General features: G+C 41.6%; 1 protein-coding gene across 9 annotated transcripts in view; it reads right to left on the bottom strand.

Annotated features, from left to right (window-relative positions):
- LOC125467438 (PDZ and LIM domain protein 7) overlaps nucleotides 1-20,733 on the bottom strand; it is a 207,567-nt gene extending 186,834 nt beyond the window's left edge. Inside the window, exons 1-2 of one of the 9 annotated variants that reach the window (XM_059640251.1) lie at nucleotides 20,449-20,733; nucleotides 19,095-19,223 (exon numbers count right to left, since the gene is read on the bottom strand). In XM_059640251.1, coding sequence (XP_059496234.1) covers nucleotides 19,095-19,190 — 96 coding nt within the window. In that variant the 5' untranslated portion in view covers nucleotides 19,191-19,223; nucleotides 20,449-20,733. The remainder of the gene's footprint in view (nucleotides 1-19,094; nucleotides 19,224-20,448) is intronic. The other 8 variants (XM_059640250.1, XM_059640252.1, XM_059640253.1 and 5 more) reach the window with 8 other exon arrangements.
- Nucleotides 20,734-24,429: the final 3,696 nt, after the last annotated feature.

Raw genomic sequence — 24,429 nt, 5'->3', positions numbered from 1 at the left:
GCAGAATATCTCTGAAATATGACCACCATGAAAATGAACAAATTATAGTGGAAAAGTTAAAAACATAGTCCAAAACAAAACTGCAGGTAGGTAGGCTTGAATTTTTGGAACAATACACTGGTGGTACAAAAAATGTATACTTCAGACAACAAAGGGGCTGTGGAAATGAAATGTGACACAGCTCCACTTCAATACACAGCAATGTATATATATATATATATATAGAATGGAAATTAAAATGGGAACAAGATAAAATGCAGTAGGACTATTTATGCAAATGTGAAATAAAATATAGTATGAATAAATGTATAGAATTGTACATTGGACTTACAACACAAGTATAATATAGATCTTTTTAAATCAACCTGTTCAGACATGGCATGATACAACTTGCCAAGGTGTGACTTGAACTTAGGCCTTTTAACCCAGAGACAGGAACATGAATGTAATATAAAGTAAATGAACTAATACAAAGTGGCACTAATGAAACTAGTTGTAATAGGGACTTGTAACTGGTTATGTTCTTATAATGGCACAAGGTAATTTAAAACTAACAAACCACTGGGATATTTAGTCAGTGGAACAAATTGAACTCTGATGAGGATATGCTAAGTCTTGACAAGACTCTGGTTCCTGGATCAGAAGTGCACAAGAGTTGAAACCTGTTTCAAAGCCTGAGTGTATAATCAGGGTTAACTCTTCTGACCTGCACTGAGGGAGTCTACAATTGTGAAAAGGTCATCTTTCTGATGGAATTAAGGGATACGGTGAGGGCGTGGCTAAGTAGATCTGAGTCCATGAAAAGACTAGCCATTATCTTATTGAATGGTGGAGCAGGCTCGAAGGGCCGGACGGCCTACTCCTGCTCCTGGTTCTTATGTCCTTATGAAACACTAAGCCATGACTTTAGCATTGATACAAGCATGTGGAGGAGAGCTTATGGCAACATTTGAAAAACAGATAGCTCTACCAATGTCCTGGCCAACATTTCTGACTCAATCAGCATCACCAGAAACAGACTAACTCTTTACGCATCTCATCTATTGTTCCACTGTCAGAAATGACTCAATGGTTATGAACTCTGAGTCAATAGGTCAGGTGTTCAAGCCTGCTGGACACTTGATCAGAATGGAATTTTTAGTGCAGGGCTAAAGGAGGGCTACATTGCCAGAGAAAAGGCCATCTTTCAGATTAGAAAGCAAACTAGGGGACTTTCTTGCCTCTCAGGCAGACATTTTAATCTAACCAGATTTAATTTTAACCAGATGGTGAGTAGCCTGGTGGGGAACTTCCAGGTGGCGGTGTTCCATGGCATTTTAAAAAATTTCTTCGTGAGATCAGGGCATCGCTGGCAAGGCCAACATTTATAAACTACCTCCAACTGCTGTTGAATTGAGTGGCGTGCTTGGCCATCTCAGACAGCAGTTAGGAATCAACTACATTGCTGCAGGTCTGGAGTCACCTTGGCAGCTTACCTCTGGTCCAAGTGAAACCCTTAATTGGTGAATTAATGCCTATGTAAAGTCTTCTACTGCAATTTAAACAGTGACAAGAAAGGCCCACCTCAGCCACCAGCTAACAGTTATTCCCAGAAGTGCTGATGATAAGTGGAGTCTGTGGGATTATCATTCCCTCTCCAGTCCCTCAACATCCAGCACCATGCCCAGACTCCACTCCACACAGTCCATCGATGCTACATCTCAAGATCCCAGTCCCTGCTCCAGCAAAGCACATCTCCCTACAGACCTCGCTATAGGAACTGGTAATGGCTAATTTAACCCATGAGTACCATGGTACTGGTCAGCTGCCAGCCTTTGATGGCAGCTCTCTGAGGCTTTCCCTCAACATTTTGTTGGGAAAGGAGTTGGAAATCACAATCTCACTGTTTATTCAGGCCAGTTACTTCTCTGAAAACTGTACCAGTCAGCTGCCTTGGTGTCAGTGTTTCAACAATGATACATTATCTGTAATATTCACAATAAAGCCAGGAATTTTCCGCTATTTATTGCACTAGCAACTTTTCATCCAGGTATTGAGGTCAAGATATTTCTCCTGCATACTCTCAAGATTTATTATTTCACCATCTGTTCAAATTATATGAAGTGTCAGGCAGTTCTCAATGTTGTACACAGATTCTTGGTACAACCGTAGATTATATGGTATATTAAACATCCTACCAATACCATTATCCAAGTATGTGGACAAAGTTGCAGACCACATGCACTGCTAGTCAGACTATTTCATATCTACTACACACTGAGTCAGCTCCCTTCACAGCATCTTTAGCACTTTCAACCTCAGCAGAGATGACTGAGTTACGGGCTACTGGAATTGAAAGGATTGAGGTTAGTAAGGAGGAGGTGTTATCAATTCTAGAAGGTGTGAAGGTAGATAAATCCCCTGGGCCGGATGGGATTTCTCAGAGGATTGTCTGAGAAGCTAGGGAGGAGGTGGCGGAGCCTTTGGCCTTGATCTTTGAGTCCTCATTGTCTACAAGTTTAGTACCGGAGGACTGGAGGGTTGCAAATGTTGTGCCCTTGTTCAAGAAGGGCAGTAGGGATGACCCAGGTAATTATAGACCTGTGAGACTTACGTCTGTTGTAGGGCAAATGTTGGAAACGATTATAAGAGATAGGATTTATAATCATCTAGCAAGCAACAACTTGTCTGGAGATAGTCAGCATGGATTCGTCAAGGGCAGGTCATGTCTCACAAACATCATTGAGTTTTTTGAGAAGGTTCTCTGAGGCTTTCCCTCAACATTTTCTTGGGAAAGGAGTTGGAGATCACAATCTCGCTGTTTATTCAGGCCAGTTACTTCTCTGAAAACTGTACCAGTCAGCTGCCTTGGTGTCTGTGTTTCAACAAAAATACATTATCTGAGAGGCCAGTTTCAATCTTCATTATTCATTTAGGAGATGTGGGTGCTGAATGTTGGGCCAGAATTTATTGCCTTTCCCCAATTGCCCCTTAGAAGATGGTGGTGAGCTGCCTTCTTGAAATGCTGCAGTCCATGTGTTGTAGATTGATCCACAATGCTAATAGGAAGGGATAGAGTTCCAGGATTTTGACACAGTGACACTGAAAGAAACAGCGATAAATTTCCAAGTCCAGAATGTGAGTAGCCTGGTGGGGAACTTACAGGTGGTAGTGTTCCCTTGTTTCTGCTGCCCTTGTCCTTCTGGATGGATGTAGTCATGGGTTTGGAAAATGATTTCTAAGGAACTTGGTGATTTTCTGCAGCACATCTTATAGACTGTACGGACTGCTGCTACTGAGCACCAGTGGTAGAGGAAGTTTATAGATCTGTTTCCAATCAAGTGGGCTGCTTCACTTGGATGCTGTGAAGCTTCTTGAGTGCTACTGGAGCTGCACCCAACCAGGCAAGTGGGGAGTATTCTATCACATTCCTGACTTGTGCCTTGTAGATGATGGACAGGTTGTGGGGAGTCAGAAGGTGAATTACTCACTGCAGGATTCCCAGCTTCTGACCTGTTCTTTTCATCATTGTTTATATATGGCTGGTCTACTTCAGTTTCTGGTCAATGGAAACCCCCAGGATGTTGATAGTGATTGGGAGTCAGTGATGGTAATTCCAGTTGCTGCAGTTAATTCTTGTAGATGCAACACGTCAGTGCATCAGTGGTGGAGGGAATGAATATTGCACGTGGTAGATACTGTGCCAATCAAATGGAGCTGCTTCTCCTCGATACTGTTGCATTTCTTGAGTGCTGCTGGGCTGCACACATCCATGTAAGTGGGGGTTATTTCATCACACTTATAACTTGTGCCTGGTAGGTCGTGGACAGGCTTGTTTGGGCACCCTTGGCATTAGAAGCTTTAGGTTGTTTGGAAAAGGTTTCAAAATTCAATTACAGATACATTCTGACATGCACATACTTTGGCACTTTGCATTGAATACTGTTTATCATTTTGAATGTGTTTCTTCATCATACACCATCTCCACCTATGAGAAAGGAAGGGAAGATTTCTCCTGAACTCAAAATCCTGCTCTTTAATCTTATCCCTGGACACATTGTCTACACTGCAGTCGGGCTAGATGTTGCAGGGTGAGCTCTGTTTGAATAAACCCCTTTGATAGTCTCTTTCTTGACCCTGAAGTATGAGTTACTCATGTCTTAGAGAAATCTGCCCATACAGAACCCCTCTCCTTCATCAATATTTACAGATAGCAGCACGGTCCCATTTTCACAACTCTCAAACAGTTGGTGTTCCAGGTGCATGACAAAGAAAACATGACAGAGACACTGAAATCTCCTGGAAGTATAACACCATTGGCATTACTAACTAGATGAGCTTGTTCCCAATCATTTAAAATGGCAACAGCTTGTCCATCGAGTTGAATCTCACTTTGACTCCTAACATCTTAACAGTGAGGCAAAGCAACTGCAGAGAAGGGAGAAAAAGGAAGCAAAATCTCCTCTCCAGATCCCAGTAGCCCTTAGAATGAGGTCTAGGTGTTGGGGGATTTGGCTTGTTCAGTCACATGAAGACCTACATCAGAAACACGCAACGCTGCGTACATCACCCTCGAATTAAGCGACGGCTGACGCTAACACAGGACGTAGTTCGTGAATTTGAGGCAGCAGAATTGTGCAAGGCCACACTGCGACAAATGCACAAATACAAATGCAGGTGGAGCAGAAACTGGCTGGCCAGATGACCCGATGCCAGCTGATGATTCCTCCATACTCCCATAGGCAGCAGTGCATTGGAGCCAGGCAGTGCATTGAGCTTCAATTGCTCACAGTGGGAAAGCCTAGCCATGTTAACTAAGCCATCAATCACATGCTTGACACTTCTGATGTCAGCACATTGCCTGATATAGAAGTGTCAACGTGGAACTGGCCTGAAGCAGATAAGATGATACGGTCATAATCTTGGCTCCACACTGGAAGTGCCATGCTCATTTCCAGTTTGACTGTTGCTGGTACAGCACCTTTACAAAAATACCTCACAGATGTTCTTGCAGCAAATGTGAAGCTTTGCAGCTCATTCCCCATTAACCCAGAGACCTTATGGCTTATGGAGCTGGGTAGACAGGTGTGCCTGGGCCTGTTGGTATGCTAAGTAGCTGAATTGCATAGATATCTGTTAATCTCTTTCAATTTACACCACTTCAGCCGCAATATTCCATAATTTGGACACATTCAATCCAAACCACCACAATTATACTTTGTTTCTTGCTCAGATAAAACCCTGTAAATGCTTTCATTTGTTTGGCTTTTCTATAACTGCGTGAGCAACAGTAGACAATCTTTCAGGCTGTCCACCGTCTATATATAAACAAATAAAGGAGAGCGCTCCTCCAAAAGACTGATTCCAAATATAATTGGCCAAATATAAAAATTCATGGGGCAAACAACACAATTCAAAAATGGGACCACAGTAATCCCAAGGGGAATATACAAATATCCCTTCAAAACAGGCTTCGTAGGCAAAAAGTGCAAATAAATATTTTTGTGTGTTTTTAGATCTTAATGCAGGTGCAACACTGTCTGCACAACCTGAATAGCACACAGACTGCAGCAATGTCAGAAAAGTATGGGCACAAAACAATATTCTTAGCCTTTCTTTCATAAAATTGTTTGGTTTTGTTCAGCACTCATTTTCCATTTACATAACCACCAGACCTGACTGGAAAATCAATCCTTACGTTACATCTTAAGTAACAGTGAGGCAATGTGATCCTTTAGTTTCATTCTGAAATGGCCTTGCAGGCCACTCAGTTTAAGGGCATTTAGGGACTGGCAGCCCCCAGCATCACTCACTTCCCATGAAAAATGAAACCATCAACTTTTAGGAACTTGACAGTTACTAGAAGAGAATTCATTTCATGCCGCAAGATTCATCTTGATCATCCTGCTGCATCAATTCACAAATTCTGGGTTTCAGGTTCCTTTTTGGTCACTTAGGTGAATCACCAGGATTAGATTTGCAAACAGGTGCTTCCAAAGGGCCAGAACATGTGTTCCATATGCTGGCTGTAATGACTTCTGCTTTCATTCCTCAATATAGGAAGTAACTCTTCAGATACAGCAAGTCAACATTGCTTGAGTACACAAATGCATTTCTCCAAGCATAGCCTTTTTTATATAAACCAAAACTGTATGCATTTTTGCTGCAACTACATAATCTATCAAAAAGACTATGACAGGCAAAAATAATTTGTTCATTCCAATCTTTCTCACTTTCATCTGTCCTTGTACAGATGTTCCATACAGAATCTTTAAAGCGTTCGGCTTTTCTGTTCAGCTATGTGACTCCCTGATGATGTTGCCTTCAAGACTTGAAAAAGTTCCAATTCTAACTCATTCAACTCTTCAACTCCACAGAAACATGGAATGGAAAATATAAAGCCATACTGACTCATTCAGAAGAACAAAAGTTGCAGATCAAAGATTTTAAAAACTATTCGCTAGTCTTTCTTACAATAGCTTGCTCTGTGTTAAGTGCATTTCTCCAAACTCAGTGAATGATGTAAAACCACAGGGTGGACAAAAAACTGTATTTTTCTTTTGCATTACTAGAAAAGAAGTAAGTTTTGATTTGGCTGTGAAATACTGACCACACACAGGATAACTAATGTCATTCCTTACATTATGATTCTTTCAACCAGCATCATGCAATTATAAATAGTAAACATACACAACTGTACCATAATAACCATTAGCAACACAGGAACAGCAGCATTGAAACCCATTCTAAGTAAAGAATCCCACTGGTCTAATTATGAGCTTAAGACTAAATGCTTCCAATTTGTTCACTTTTTTGCAATTCCAAGTTTTATGTGATTCTGAGCTGTTTAAATCAGGTTTTTGAACAGCAAACCACAATAATTAGAGCCAACAGATGGATGAGACTCATGCTGTCATTTTAAAATTAGGTTGGACTATTTTATCCCTTTTTAATTGTATTAATGTCATGAAAAATTCAGTATCTACTTGGCAGAAAGCAATGCATTCAGATTCACACTAACGAAGTGATCTAACATTGCTCACGTGGAAGACAGCAGTTGTTCAATTGCAACAGGGTTGGAATGTGAGGCAAAGAATCTGGGAGACATGGTGAAAGAGAATGAGACAGAATGTGTGAGAAAGACTTCAAAAGGGAGAATGAGAAGGAGAGAATGAGGGACAAAATGAGAAAACCAGGGAGAAAGAAAAAATGTAAGACGGGAAAGGGGATGAGTGAGAGGGAGTGTGTGTGAGAGTTTGAGACGGAAGGCATGTGAGTGGGAGAGAATGCGTGAACAACAGAATGCATAGAAGAGAATGTGAGAGAGGAGAGAGAGAATGAAAATCAGAGAGAATGAGAATGTGTGAGAAAGAGACTCATGTGAGAAACAGACATGTCGGAGTCCCATGAGAGAAAAAGAGCACAGCAGAGTGTGCAAGTGAGTGAGAAAGAGGGCAGAAGAGAAAGAAGAAACATGAAAGAAAGAAAATGAGGGGGAAATACAATGAGAAAGAAAGAACAACAACACAATTGGAATTAGCTGGATTTTTAAGAAAAATATTCATCTATAAATAAAACTCTGTACATCTCAGCAGTCAATAGCTTTGTCCTGACTAATGCCATGCTATGAGTCAAAAATACTCACTACCAGTAAAGATTTTGAATTTCTTTACTAAGCTGTGTCCAATGCCAGGTAATTAAATATTAGAATTAGATGTCTTTTTAATTTGCCTGCAGAGTGTGAGCATCACTGGCAAGGCCAGTATTTATTACCTAACTCTAACCTGCCCTGAGGGCAGTTCACAGTCAACCACATGACTGTGGGTCTGGTGTTACATGTAGCCAGAACAGGTCAGAACAGCACATTTCCTCCCTTAAAAGACATTAGTGAACCTGATGGGCTTTTACAACAATCAACAGTTGTTACATGGTCACCATTCGGCCAACTGTCCATTCCAAAATTTTATTGAATTTGAATTTCACCATCTGTTTATGGTGGGATTTGAACCAGTATCCCCTGAACTTAGCATGGGCCCTAGATTACTAGCCCAGTAATATTATCACTAAGCCACTGCCTGCCCTGACAGCCTAGTATTAGGTCTGACCTGTCTTTACTCGAAGCATGATACAGTGCCATTTTCCCTATCCTGTCATTGGGAGGGAATCAAGTGCAATAGCTTCTATTCCCATTTCAGAACTATCAACTCTAGAATCTCCAAGGAACTATGCATGGCAGTCTCCTATTTCTCATCTACTTTCTGCCCCTTGGCGATATCACCCAAATCTACAAAGTCAGGCTATGGTAACAATATCTACACCACATCACCATTACCTCTATTCATGTCTCCATTATCTCAGATTTGTTACATATCTTATCTACCATCCAGTACTGGATTAGCAGAGATTACCTTAAACTAAACATTTTCATGATGAAAACCATTGCCTTTGTTCTCTTTCAAAAATCTAATTCGCTCTAGCCTCTCTTACAACAGCCAGCAAAGAACTAAAAGCACTGCAGAATAGTTAAGCACAAGAAATTTGTAATAGGCCAATTTTCCTTTGTGGCTGATATCACATGCCATTAGATCCACAAGATCTCGGTGAACTTAATCAGAGACGCATAAGTTGCAACTCCAACTCCTCCAAGTGTCCTGTGTGAAGTGTTTCCTTCAAGCTGGGATTAAGTAATCACATTCTCTAAAAACATCAGGATCAGGAAGCACTATTTTATTTCCTCATTTTAACCACATACTGGATTGGACAGTTATTTCTCCAGTGTAAAGGCCCGAGATAAATCAATAATACCTCAAGTAGGAAACAGAAAATGTAGATCATGTTGGCTGAGTGACTATGTGAGTTTTACCACTAATGGGGTATTTCATCTGATGCAACATGTTATCCCTCATAATAGAAGAAACTAGACATGGATAGTGTGATATTAAAAGGTGCAACAGACATTTACTGCAACTCACTATTATATGTAAACATTCAATTCACAGACACAATCATCTAGGCTAATACTGCATTATGGAAGCACAACAAAAGAGCACACTTCTTGTAGGATCTCATGCTCCAAAAGAACACAGTTATGATGGTATCTGTGGTCTTTACACCCTTAGTCACATGTTTTGATGCAATGATGATCTCATCAGCATGTCCCTTAAAGGTATACTCACATACTGACCGCGAGACATAACATAACAAGTCAGAGGCTCAATTCTATTCTCTGAAGGCAACATAAACCTCAATCTGGAAGAAAACAGTTTCTTTCTTTTCAAATAAAAAAAAACAATAAATCTGTGTATTCTCAAAATGTCCCTAAGCACTTCATTGGCAATAAGCCACTTCCAAATTGTAATCTTGCAGCAAAAACACCATTAATAAAACAAACCCAGCTAAGTGGTATGACAGAAATCAGCTAAGACTTAATCAGTTCAGGAATTTCCCTGGTCTTCCTCCCATAATTAGTTCTGTCCTGATGGTGAAGGTAAACACTGTTTAACCTGCAAAGCAAGTTAGAATTCTAATACTTCAGTGGAGGGCAGATTATAAGAGAAGGTCATTCAGTTCATGAAGCCCATTCTTCACATGATGTTCCACGAACATTGACATGCTCAAACCAATTTGCTGAAAAAGGCAACTGACTTCTATATACTTCCATATACAGGGAGTTGAAAACACAACACAGACGTCCTCACCACCAGTTCCATATCTAAAGGTATGCATGTAATCTCTCTGGGAGCTTAATCTACTATCACAACTTGAGGTTGAGCAGACCAATGGCATTCCAATCAACACAGTTCAATGTGCCCAGCTGCAAACTCGATGGAACATGTGATGACCTTTCTGTTTGCATATCTTAATAACCTTCAATCTCTTCTCATTCACATACCATTCAGCTGCTGCTTAGGAAAGGAATGAATCTAAATGGCATTAATGGCCTCTGCTGAGAATCTAATTTTCACATCTCCTGTGCTGGGGCAATAACTTTTTGATAATGACTGCATTAGGGTGAATGTGAATTTCACATTATTGCTCTGTTGTGCTCCAGTCGCTAACATTTCTTTTTTACACCTCAAATGAAAAGCAGATGCATGTCTTTATCCCTCAATGTTATTTTCTGCGATAGGATGTGCTCCTAATTGTTGGAGGTCAAGGTGTGTCAGTCTGAGCCCGTGTCAGGATGCTCCATTATGACCCTTTGTACCCACCAATAAAAATGTACAGACTCAGCCTAATGCTATCCCACTCCAACCAACTGCAACACCCATATATATCGATGATTGATCCAGGTATTAAATCACTTGTCTGACATATGTTCAGTCCAAATCCAGCAAGGAATTTTCCCCAGGCATGTTGGTGTTACCATCATCATGTCACCTGGATCATTGGATCTATTGAAGAGGAATCCCAAAAATTCCTAATTGCTTTTCGACTGCATTCACCATCTTCATTGCCCTCATAGGCAGACAGACTTCCAGGGCAATGCCACTCACATATTAACCCATTGTGCCTCTTGTCCAAAACTTTGAACCTACTCCCCCAGCTCATGGGAACAGCTTTTTGGTTAAAAAGAGTTCTGATGAAAGGTCACAACCTGAAAGGTTAACTGTTTCTCTCTCCCCAGGAGTTTGACCTCCTGAGCCTTTCCAGCAATATCCAAGTTTGTAACAGCTTTCCCTATGTGTTCCTAATCTAAAGCTTTCATCACTTTGCACACCTCTAAAATTCTCACTGCAATCTCTGTTGATTTCCTATCTCCGAGGAAAACAGCCCCAGCACCTAATCCCAAATAAAACTCAATGGTAGATTGGATAAATGATCCAGTTGGTTCAATTGAACAATCCAGTATGAGTGTATTTTCCATTCACTCCTAATTCCGAATGTCCTTCTGTAACAATGCATTCCCTCAAAATTTATGATCTCAACTTGCTTCCAGTGTCCAGGGCATTTATTTCAACAGCCTGACCCAGGATTAGAATTGCCCTCTGAGGTGGTATTTTCCCATAACTCCTCCCCAATGCTCTTGCCAGCTGTATTCCACTCTCCCGATTTTTACTAGCCCCAAGGCTATGTAACTGGCCAGCCCACACTCCCAACATTCAGTCAAATCATCAGCTTCAGCCCTTTTGTGGGAAGCACCTTTGGGTGTCCCATTACACTGAAAGTTGCACGACAGATGAAGGCTATTTAAATTATTACCAGTTGCAACTACAGTGGTGCCAATGAAGTACAAACAGGGTACCCTTGCAACCTTTCTGGTCCGATCACTAAGCCATAAATCAATAAGCAATGACTCACTGCCAAATAAGAAACACATCAGAATGTATTAATAGACAGGTTTACAGGAAGAGAATGACCATTCATTACACAAAGATGAAGCTCAGTGATTCCCGTTGAGGGGTGAGGAATCCCGTTTGTGCAGTCAGTGGAACATAGCATGACATCAAGCATCCACAAATTTCCCTTTGTTCTTGACAGTGACGTGGATCAAACAGCTGGCAGGGTGTCTCAATTTACCAGCACACAATCACACAGAACACCTGGCTCAGAGCTCATGTCTTCACTCACTACTATCACTGAAAGAATCTGGAAACGGCATCTAGCAGATATGGAGTGAGGGAGTCTGTAGTCTACAGTTTTTACGTAGTCTGGCAGCAGCTTTCTTACTCCCCTCAAGTCCACTCAGTTTGACTTATCTTCCAGTCTGATGACAACAGAAGATTTCCCAGCATTCAAAGATTCTGCCTCCAGATTTGAGGATCCAGGCAGATGAAAACTATTTTGCTGGTGGTCGAGGGCGGGACACTCATAACAGGCCAGTTGGCGAAACAGTATACTTTGGGTGGGAAGGGCGGATATAGGATTGGAGTAGATCATGTACATAGGACAAGGGAAAAGGCCAGTCCAACATTGCCGACTGGGAGCTAGCAGTCAGTAAGAATTGAAGTGATGGATAAGCAGAACTTTGTCCAGGAGTGAATAAAGTTTTGGACAATTTGTTACTAAAGAAGATGGGAGGCAATCAGAAAGTTGGAATACATAAGATTATAAGGCAGAACAACAAGCCATTCAGCTCAACCATTCCACATTCAGCCCTTATGCTTCACTCGAGCCTCTTTCCAATTCTCCTCATCCAAATCTGCCATCTTACCCTGTGGATTCCTTCCTCTTTTATTTACATATCAATCCTCTTAGAACATAGAACATAGAACAGTACAGCACAGAACAGGCCCTTCAGCCCACAATGTTATTCAATGTGTCAACACAACTCACTTCAGCCAGCCGTGTGGTTGTGAGTTCAACTTTCTCACTACTCTCCAGGTGACAAAGTTTCTTCTGAATCCCTATTGGATTTCTTGGTGACTGTCTTATATTAATGGCCTCTAGTTATGCTCTTCCCCATAAAAGGCAACATTTTCTCTGTATCCACTCTGGCAAATTCTTTGATACTTTTAAAGACTAACAGATCTCAATTCATCCTTTTATTTTCAGGAGAAAAGAGACTCATGTTGTTAATCCTTTCCAACCCACAAATGCAAGATATTTCTGATATCACTCTTGTAAACTTCATTTGCATTCTCTCCAGTGCCTCAACATCATCTTTATAAAAATATGACTAAGACTGTCACTGCATTCCACATGTTGTTGTATCAAAGGTTCAATTCAGATTTAGTGTAACTTCCATACTTTTCACTTCTACACTCTTTATGTTATTACTTTGAGAAGGTGATGGTGAGTTGCCTTCTTGAGTCACTGCAGCCAATTTGCTGTAGGGCAGCTCGCAAAATGTTTAGGAAGAGAGTACCAGGATTTTGACCCAGCGACATTGAAAGGATGGTGATATATTTCCAAGTCAGGATGGTGAGTGACTTGGAGGGCAACTTGCATATTGTAGCATTTCCATGTATCTGCTGGCCTTGTCTTTCCAGATGGTGGTAGTAGTAGTGGGTTTGGAAGGTGTTGTCCTTAGAGCCTTGATTTACTTTGGCAGTCCATCTTGTAGATGGTACAGACTGACTTGTTCCTTGTGCCTTGTAGATGATGGACAGACTCTTCTGGGGAGTCAGGAGGTGAATTATTTGCTGCAGGATTCCTAGGCTCTGATCTGCACTTGCAACAATAGTTTTTATAGATTTGGTCCAGTTCAGTTTCTGGTCAATGGTAACCCCCAATTTCAGTGGAGAATTCAGTGATGTTCTGCAGTTCTCCAGGATATTATCCTAGGCCCAGCCTTACCTCTTGAGAAATCAAACTTAGTTCATGGTTTGCTTTTTGCTGTGGCTTTGCTAACCTGTGCTGCAATCTTTTACAAATCTGTGCTTCTGTGTGCAAATTTTGCACCTCCACCCAACCTGATTCACACTTTTTATATAATAACAAACCTCATTATTCCACCTACTGTCATGCACTGTCTCATTTATCTGTGTTTTTTTCTGCTGCTGATTCATCTTGAATGAAACAGAATTGTTAAACTGAGATGCTGATGCATTGGCAGCAGGTTGCCGGCATTTGAGCAGAGCAGCTCAAGTAATAGCTAAGGGGCATCTTTGAGCACTGTCGTGGGCTGTGGTTACTTACTCTCATTCCTCATCCTCATTCTGTTCCATTCAGTCAATGGGCAAGCATTGAAATGGCTGCAGTTGGCCATGTAAAAATTGCCCAGCAAGAACTTAGGGCAGCATGGTGGCTCAGTGGTTAGCACTGCCACCTCACAGCACCAGGGATCTGGGCTCAATTCCAGCCTTAAGCAACTGTGCGTGCGGAGTTGCACTTTCTCCTAGTATCTGTGTGGGTTTCCTCTGGGTGCTCTTCCCACAGTCTAAAGACGTGCAGGCCAGGCAGATTGGCCATGCATTACCCAGAGATGTTTGGGTTAGACATGGGGAATGGGTCTTGGTAGGATGCTCTTCGGAGGGGTGGTGTGGATTTGTTGGGCAGAATGGTCTGTTTCCACACTGTAAGGATTCTATGAACTAATTCCTACTTCCTCCCCACACCAGCTGGCCCCATTGTAGCACTCAGTTCCTCTCCAGGCCAAGTGGGACCTTTCTTTCCTGAACATTGTGTTGCTAACTGATGCTTATGTGGTGCCAGGCTGGGATTAGAAATGGTACTGACATCTCAATCCCCTCCTGGGTCTAATCCCTGCATCATCAGGGTGCAAAAGGGAGACAATCAGCCCATCAAGTCTAAGTGGTTCTTTGTAGATCTATCCACAAATGCAGCCCGGAGTTTCACACAGAGTTGCAGGGACACTGATATTCATCCCAAAACCATTTTTGCTAGGCATAGTGGGGTGGTGGAGGAGAGGGATGTTTGGGGGATGCGGGGGTTTGGATGGTGAGTAGGAAGAAATAAATTAGCCCTGAACTCAGCTGAGACCATATAAACTTCTTGCACAGCACCTTCCAAACCTTTGCTATCCAAAAAGGCAAGCAGATACAAGGGAACACCAGCACCTGTGAGGTCCCCCCCAAGTCAGACACTATTCTAACTTGGAAATATATCACCATTCTTTCATTATCACTGAGTCAAAAGACAGAAGCCTCTTTCTTGCAATGAAGGCTTATCATGGACTGCATCCAGTGGTTCAAGAGGCAGTTCCCTACCATCTTCTTGAAGGTGAGCAATAAATACAAGCCCTGCCAGCAATGCTCACATTCTGTAAATGATTTTTTAAAAAATCTCAGGACTGAGTTCAAACAGGTCTAATTTCTCATGGAACGAAGGTTTCATCCTGCCCTTTGGCAATTACAACCTCGTGGAGAAATTACAAAGACTACTGGAGTACAGATGAGGCCTGGAGAATTTTAAGATGTTGAATTATTTACATGGATATCCCTCTAAAAATTAAAAAGAAGCCAATACGTTTCTGCGTGACTTAAAAAACATATGAATCCCTTCGCTGCTTTCCGCAGCTTATCCTTATCACACAGAAAACTATGTTCATAATTTTATTCGCAACTCAGAGAGGTTATTAGAGGAATAGCTGTCTTTGATTTGGAATTACGAATACAAATGTTTGCTTTTATAGGGCAACAAGACTTGAGGGATTTAAACATATTGATTTAGCTTTGATGAAATGGTGTTTTTAAAAATATAATGAAGTCTGTAGCAGATATTTAGAACTGCCAGAGTTACCAGCTCCCAGCTCTCAAGAGAGAATCACTGGCTCTTACAGCCTTCTCTAAGTCTTAGAGAAAGCATCATCTAAATCAAAGGTATGAACGACACAACTAGGTAATAGACCAGACAGGAGAATTGACGGAGAAGGTGTTCCTGACAGAACATCCGACAAAGAAGGCACAGAGCATGTCTGGAACACATGTAAACTGGCTGTAATTTTGATAGACTAAATTCTATTTTTTTAATTTTATTGTTATAATTGGGTATTTATTGGAACAGCATACTATTAGAATCTTGTTTTATTTGGAAATAGTTAGCTGACAAATGAATGAACTTAGTAGTGGTTGTTTCAGAAATCTGTCTTATTATCACTGTTATGTCAATTACTCTATGCCCACTTTAATTGGAAAATAATTAATTACCCTTTGGCATTGCAACAAAAATCAAAGATCATACTTCACCTTCCTGTTTTTAATTCAGGTGAGTGGCCATAACCAGCTGAGTGAGGATTTATTGCCCATCCCTAGTTGACCTTGAGAAGGTAGTGGTGAGCTGCCTTAGACTGCTGTCCATTTGGTGTAGGTAAGCCTACAGTGTTGGTTGGGTGTTCCAAGGTTCTGATTTGATGTTTGCACTTCTGAATCACTGACAAACAGCTGGCAAGAATTGGTATCAGTTCAACACGGTTGATAGATTCACCAAATGCCCCAGTGCTGACACCATTGCTCCCACAGTCAATTAGAAATTTACCTTGTTCTTTCAGGACATTGTCAACACCTTATCTAATGAACTTGGTCATTAAAACAGCTCCTCTAATTTACAAGGTCACATGGCATCTGAAAAATACTCTGGTCACTATCAAATAACTTAGGCAACTGTGACAATACTACAATTTTTAGAGATGTATTCTGTCCTTTCTTTTGAAGACTGGTTTTGAGCCACAGGCGACGAGCTGTCTCCTCCAAGCCAAGAAAGTAAATGGCTCATGAGGCCTTGGATCTTTTTTAAAATTTGTAACAACAGAAGCAGCATGAATTGGTGGAGTCAGTTTATGTTTTAGCTTTTAATTTAGCTTTCAATAGTTGTTGGAGTTTTGAAGGTCCCTGCTCACTACAGCAAAATGTTTGAGTTCTCTTGCTCTGCTACAATTCTCTTTTGATATTCTTTCCTCCTGTGAAACATTGCATGTGAGACATTTTCTTGTTTCTGAATGTGCCTTTGCCAAGGGTACATTTATAGGATGTTACTATATTGAAACAGTTGCTGTTTAGCAGATAAATGATCAATTATTCTGTTAAGTTTTCCAATAGAGTTAAAGTTATACCAATTCTTCTTTCTTTTGTCTTTTAACTGGAGGTAAGAATAAAATGTGTTTTGTTTGAAGCCAAGTAGCATAACCAATTACATCTGGAATTGTATCTGGAATATAACACCTTGCACTTGTCTTCAGATAAAATACAAGTTAGGATCTAGGCTATTTCCTTGATATATTTGCAGGGGGTTTGGTCTGTTTTATAACACATCATAAGAGCTTTTGCTAACAATATAATTCTCGGTAGTACAGAACCTGAGCATTTCTGAAAAAACAGCGATCTTGTTGAAGGTTTACATCTTACATGCATCAAGATAGAATGGCAAAAATTCCAATCTCAAAGGGAACCATAAGAAATAGGAACAGAACAGGACCATTCAGCCACTCAAGGCTGCTCCGCCATTCAATTCGATCATGGCTGATCCAACATTCCTTGGGCATTTCCTGCCCTATACCCATAACTCTTGATTCTCCTATCAAGAACTTATCTCAGCCTTAAATATACACAAGGACTCTGCCCCCACTGTTCTCTGTGGCATTGAGTTCCAAAGATTCACAACCTTCTGAGAGAAGAAATTCCTCCACATCTCAGTCTTAAATTGCCACCACTTTATTCTGAGACTATGCCCCCCGGTCCTAGACTCTCCCATGAGGGTAGACATCTTGTCAGCATTTAGCTCCTTAAGAAGCCTGTATGTTTCAATGAGATCACCTCTCATTCTTCTAAACTCCAGTGAGTAGAGTCCCAAACTGCTCATAAGATGATCCCTTCATACCAGGGATCATTTTAGTGAATCTTCTCTGAACTGCCTTCAATGAAATTATATCCTTCCTTAAATAAGAGATCAAAACTGCTCACAGTACTTCACTTTGTACAGTTGCAGTAAGACTTCCTTACCCTTCAAACCCCTTGAAATAAGGGCCAATATTCCATCAGCTTTTCTGATTACCTACTGTGCCTGTGCTCCACGTACCAGTATCTCTTTGTGTTGTAGCTTTCTGCAGTTTATCTCCATTTAAATACTATGTTCAATATTTCTCCCTTACAATATGAATAACTTCACATTTTTCCACATTATACTCCTTTTGCTGCTAGCTTAACCTGTCAAATTCTCTCTGCAAACTGTATCCATCTTGCAGGTTGCCTTTCCACCTACAAGTAAACAACAACTGGATGAGAAGAGGATGTTGATTATTTAGCAAGTTGACTCTGATTTGGTCAAGGCTTTGGTATATGCAATGCATCAGGAAACCCTGTTGCATAAATATTTGTTTAATTGAAATGGCACAATGTGCAGACATGTACTTTTTGGTTGTGACTTCTAGTGCACTAAAGTGAACCACAATAAGAGCCTGACTGATAATCTTGAACCACTTGTTAACACGATTTGTAGCACATCCAAGAGGTTTAATAAGTGTTTTGTTATTTCTGAATTTGTCCTGATGAGTGCAGGACTGAAAGCTCTGAAAGCATTTCTCTTTCTCAACAATGCACAATATTTTTAGAAAAGTACCTTTTTACAAGAAAAAATATTCTCCTAAATAGCCAAAGTGGTATCATGGTACAAAGGTTTTTTTTTGATGGGAGGTTTGGAGGACAGAAAATGGCAAATGTTTAAAATTCTGGGCACTGTTCATGTTTGAAAATGTCAATAAAAGGAAGAGGGGGAATGATACAAAAGATCATGAATATGAAGGACTGGGGCATGTGTTGAGCCCTAAAATGTAGCAGAAGAGATACAGAGTTTGGTTCATCGTTGAATGATTAGTTGATAGACATCAGAATAAATGAAATCTCAGGATTTTGAACTTTTACGTCCTTAAAGAGCAGTCTGTCAATGCGTGAAGGAGATGTTCCTTCAGAACAATCACTGGAGGTATTAGGGTCTCCATACCAACTTTATGCCTGCTTAAACTTCACCCCATGAATTACTCACACCCAATAGAAAGTCAGTGTGGATCAACAGCTTGGATTCTGTAGCCTGGCAACACATTGTAGACCCAATTTGAGCTGGGGCCATGTGAATCAGAATGTGGGCTTCACTCACAGATTTAGCAAAGTAAATCCTGGGATCAAGTCATGGAATCTGAATCAAAGGATATAACAGCAGTTTATGAAAGTGCCAACTCTCGACTGATTCATGGTGGAAGTATTCAGGCTTGGGATTTAACTTAGAAAATTGTAGAATGTCAAAGGGTGAGACTGTCCATGAGTAATAGGAAAAATTCCTGCTCAGAAATTCTGACTGGTTCTGATCCATTGGAATATTACTATGGGAGGGGGGAGTTTCAAAGTGATTCAGTTGGAAAACCACACTACTACCTCAAGTTGGAGAAATGTATTCTTGCTTTCTCTGCCCATTACCACCACACTTGTCTGTTCTGGAAGCAGCATTAGCTAGATAATACAGTGCACATATCAATAACAGACTGACTCCAGCAACCAAACACAAAGGCAGAATACTGCCAGTGCTAGAAATCTAACAGTAAGAAAGGGTGTCTGAGCCCTGCCTGTGGAAAGTGGAAACAGCATGGCTCAAAAAACCCACGACAATTGGACATGAGTAGAAATGGAGAGGATCAAGGTGAGTTAGAATGTTCACAATGTGCAAACTCATTGATGGTGCTGAAAAATCGAGCGACTTTTCAAACAGCGGAATACACATGAACTTACTCTGGATATAGTCAGGGGCATGTTGAAATCCTTTCCTCCCTGCAGTCTGAAGCCCCACGGTGCAGGGCCATTGAGAGACACATTATAGGTTGACATCCTTCACTCTCCCAGCAGCCACTCGAGCAGCTACTTGAAAAAGGGTCAGCAATGAGGGAGAGAAAGAAACAAGAAGAGTCTGTGAATAAAGTGTAACAATTGAAATAAAGCATCAAAAACTTTTTGCCAATTGAGAGGAGGCACTGGAGTGCCTGCCAAGAATAGTAACAAGTGGTCATACAGGGACAGGTCACAGCTCCATGTGAACCATATATGGACTGTAACAGAACACCTAAAATACCAGGATTGTGTGACTCACAGCACCGATATAGGTCACTGTCACATCAATTTTTCCAGGTTCCTTCAACTTCTCAAATATATTCAGAACTCTTACAAACTAAAAAGTGCATAACGACAGACCATTCAAAAAACGATACACTTAATCTTATCCAGTAGACTTTTGTTTGGGACCATGTATTTTAACAGATATCTAAGCAAATCTTTCAATACTAGACTGTAGCATTGCTTTAACATAATTCTGTTTTTAAAAATGACGTCTGGTGTACCATTTTTGAATATCAATAAATACATTTCAGGTTACTGTATCTGTTTAGTAACGTAGTAAATAAAACGATTCAACACATGTTAAGAACTTGAAAATCTCAGCAGGGTACTATTTATTTTAGAGGGGATTAAAATATGATATGCACCGCCCCCCCCCCCCCCCCCGCTTTCTAGAACCCTTTCAGAGCTCAACAGCCAAGTGTTGCATTCAATTCGCAGCGACTAGAGGGAAAGTTCCCTCCATTTCATGCCATTAGCCGTTCCAGCAACACAGCTCGCAAACATCCCTTTAATGTTTTTCTCCCCCAAAAAAAAACACATTTCCTGCCATTCTGGGGACCCACCACTTTAACCCCTTTAGGGATTCAATATCAGAAGCAATGACTTTTAAGAAGGGCAAGACGTTGCAAGTTAAAAGGGGGCATCATTTTTCCTCCCAGTCTGTAGGGAGGAGATAGTTCGGGAGAATTATCACTTGCTAGCGTTAATGAGAAGTCGGTAGTTTCTCAAATACTAAATATCTGGAAACACATCCAGTACAAGCCACGGGGGGAGGGGGCGTGTACGCAATAAAGCCTGTCGATTTTGACCACTTTCTGATCCGAGTTTACCCCCGCTCCTCTTCAAACAACCTCTTGACCTGCTACAAGTGAAAAACCTATTGAACGCTGCGCCCAAGCGCGCGGAGCCGGGGCTGCAAACTCAACAAACTGCATTGGGTGAGATGAAAGGAGAAAGCGATCTTTTAATGTACCTGGTCGCTGCTGTTCGCCTCGGTCCTCTGAAGCGAAGCAGCGGAGTATCAGGAAGCACATTTATCAGCTGCCAGCCCCGGGCATGACGTTAACTGATGGGTCTGGACAGCCGGTTAGCGAGCCGCTGAGGGTGGGGGATAGGGAGGGAGACATTTAACAAAGAGTTTGGGATTGGGACAATGTCCAGAATTCCTCTGGCATAGACCCCCGGGAACAATGAAACAGGGAGCGAAAACACCGTAATTTTCAGATCTGCAATCAGCTTCAACCGGCCTGTCCAAACGTGGATTGCAGTGGCAAATGTTGGGTTAAATCTTTACTAAACCTCTCGATTCTTAAACAATGATGTGTACCAGGGAATCACGTGCTGAAAAGTGGTTTGGCTATGAGGTATTTAGGGGTTGGGGCTGTGAATGCTATTTTTACCTGGTAATAAATTGGATTGAAATTTAAAACAGGGCAGCAGAAAATAAGAGCAACCTCTATCCTATTTATTAACATTCCTGTTACGACAATCGGCTTTCCGTGCTGGGAGTAGGTTGTATGAGACGTGTCGTTTGATACGAAACAGGTTGGTTTGCTACGGTGAAGATCTACTTTCAACTTGGACTATGTGTGTGAGGTGAATGCCTTGGTGTGTTGAAAGCTTTGAACCTCAACAGGAGATTTCTTAAACACATCATTGAATCACAGAATTGTTACTGTAGTAGGAGGAGACCATTCGGCCATAATGTTACGCCGGCTGCCTGAGCATTTTGACTTAATGCCAAACTCCCGTCTCAACCCTGCATGTTGTTTCTATTTAATTAGCTATCCAGTACTCTCTCGAAATCCTTACTGGAACCTGCCTCCACTATATTTCCAGTCAGTGCACCCCACACCCTAACCACTTAGTGTGAAAAGGGTTTGTTTCTCTCTATTTCTTTCGAGAAACTGGTTTAAAACCACAACCAATGGCGCTTGATCTGTTTACAAGCCGGAACAGTTTCTCTGCCCAAATCCCTTCTGATTTTGAAAACTATCAAATCTCCCCCTTTCTCCTGTCCAGGGAGAACTGTCCCAATAAAATTGAAAGAACTGCGGATGCTGTAAATCAGGAACACAAACAGAGATAGTAGGAACTGCAGATGCCGGAGAATCCGAGATAACAAGGTGTGGAGCTGGATGAACACAGCAGGCCAAGCAGCATCTCAGAAGTAGAATTGTTGGTGGAAAAAGGTCAGCAGGTCTGCAGCATCTGTGAAGAAAAAAATCATCAGAGTTAACCTTGTTTCAGAGATAGTAGGAACTGCAGATGCTGGAGCATGTGAGATAACAAGGTATAGAGCTGGATTCAGAAGGGTCTAGGCCTGAAACATCAGCTTTCCTGCTCCTATGAAACTGCTTGGCCTGCTGTGTTCATCCAGCTCTACACCTTGTTATCTCAAAGTTAACATTTTGTGTCTGGTGACCCTTCCTCAGATAATGTTAACTCTGAATTTTTTTCTTCACAGATGCTGCCAGACCTGCTGAGCTTTTCCAGAACTGTCCCAATCTATTCTCATAACTGAAAACAACAAATACTGGAGATCACAGCAGGTCTGGCAGCATCAGAGGAGCCGGAAAGTTGACATTTCAGATCGGGACCCTTCTTCAGTTCAGACTATCTCTTCAACACAGCTGACATAGTGTGAAAGGGGTGGCATTAATACTATAGTACAGGGGAGGGTTGGCATGTAGAATACTGGGGGAGAAAAGATGTTGATAGTTCAGTGATGGGAATGTGAGAGTGGCAGAACAATGGTGTGTCTAACTGCCAGACTTGAAAGAGCAGACATTCCCGCTGGGGTTGGGATTGGGAAAGAGAGGACACGGTGATAGAGAATGTAACAGGTAAAGCTAAAAGAAAGGGAAGGAGTTGGAGTTGGTTCCCAGTTTGAAGGTGTTAAATTCAATATTAAGTCCAGAAGGTTGTAAAGTGCCTAGTCCAAAGATGAGATGTTCTTCTTCCAGTTTGACTACAATTCACTGGAGCATTACAATGTGCGGAGGACAGACAAGTGGGCCTATTCTACACTGGAGAACCAAACGTAGATTGGGTGACTGCTTGGCAGAACACCTCCAGTCTGGATACAAGCAGGACCCTGATCTTCCTGTAGTCAGGCATTTTACCACCGCGTCCTGCTCACATTCCCACTTGTCTGTCATCAGCATGCTGCAGTGCTACAGCCAAACCTGGATGTTTGGCATCTCACCTTCGGACTGGGCACGTCACTACCTTCAGGACTTAATGATGAGTTCAACATCTTCAAATTGTGAACCAACTCCCATTCCTTCCCTTTACCTGTTCCATTGGTTGGCACTGGTTGCGAAATTCTGAATGAACACCATCTGTGATTTTGAAAGGATGGATATCAAACAACAAAGACTGGAAATGGGGAAAGCTGATAGAGGGCTTGGTGACGTGGGGTAGTGAAAACAAACCACTCTCTCAAAGTCAGCAAAACTAAAGAACTGATCATTGATTTCAGAGAGAAAGGAGGAGAAAACACCCTTCATCTATGTCAATTGAGCTGAGAGATTGCAGTTTTGTCATAGAATCCCTACAGTGTGGAAACAGGCCCTTTGTCCCAACAAATCCACTCCAAACCTCAGAGCATCCCACCCAGACCCATCCCCTTATAACCTGCCTAATATACACATCCCTGAACACTACAGGCAATTGAGCATAGCCAATCCATGTAGCCTCCACATTTTTGGACTATGGGAGGAAACTGGAGCAAACCCACACAGACACAGCGAGAATGTACAAACTGCACATGGACAGTTGCCCGAGGCTGGAATTGAACCCAGGTCCCCGGCACTGTGAGGTAGCAGTGCTAACCACTGTGTCACTGTGCTGCCCTTGAGAGGGTGGAGAGTGTCAAGTTCCGAGGAGTGACGATAACCAAAAACCTGTCTTCCCACATAGATGAGATGGTCAAGAAGGCACAACAACACCTTTTCTTCCTCAGGCAGTTCAGGAAGCATGGTATGTCCACAAAGTCCCTCACCAACCTTTACAGATGCATCATTGAAAGCTTACTGTCTCGGTGCATAACAGTCTCTCTAACTTCAAATATTGCAGATCTTGCTAATGTTGATCTTGCCAAACACACGCTCTGTGCAATGTAACTTGTATGCCTCTGTCTAGTTGTTTTTCATCATATGATCTATATGTCCTTGCTTACTATGATCTGTCGGTACTGCTTGTAAACAAAGCTTTTCACTGTACATAGGTACACGTGATAATAAATCAACCAAATCAAACATTCTCTCTCACCATGTCCTCTCTCCCCTTGCCTACCCCCCAACCCCAGTGGGACTGTCTGTTCTTCCCAATCTGGCAGCTAAACACACCATTGTTCTGCCATTCTCACATTCTGATCACTTAATCTGCACTATCAACATCCTTTCTCCCCCAACACACTACACTCTGGCCTCTGCACCAACCCCCCCAACCTGACCTATGGCATAAAATCAACTCCTGCCACACTTCACATCAGCTCTTAGACTGACTGGCCTGTCGTTTCCTGGTTTATCTCTTGCTCCCTTCTTGAATAACAGCACCTCTCCTGTGGCCACAGAGGAATCAAAAATTATTGCCAGTACCTCCTGCCATACTCAACAACCTGGGATGCTTTTCATCTGGCCCTGGAAGTTTATCTCTTTTTAAACCTGACAGATCACGAAGAACTTCTCCTCTCGCAATACAAGTTTCTTTAATTATGTTACACTCCTTCTCCCTGATTTCTATACCCACATCATCCCTCTCACTAGTGAACACCAATACAAAGCATTCCATTAGAACCCTATCTATGTCTTCTGGCTGTGTGTGCAAATTACCACTGAGAACCTTAATAGGTCCTACTCTTTCTCTAGTCATCCTTTTGCCCTTTATATACTTCTGAAATAACTTAGGATTTTAATTTATTTCACCTGTCTTTATCCTTTCATGCCCT

The sequence above is a fragment of the Stegostoma tigrinum genome, chromosome 37 (genome assembly GCF_030684315.1).
Source record: "Stegostoma tigrinum isolate sSteTig4 chromosome 37, sSteTig4.hap1, whole genome shotgun sequence".
NCBI lineage: Eukaryota > Metazoa > Chordata > Chondrichthyes > Orectolobiformes > Stegostomatidae > Stegostoma > Stegostoma tigrinum.
Note: the sequence above shows the minus strand (reverse complement) of the source record. Positions and strands in the feature narration are given on the sequence as shown.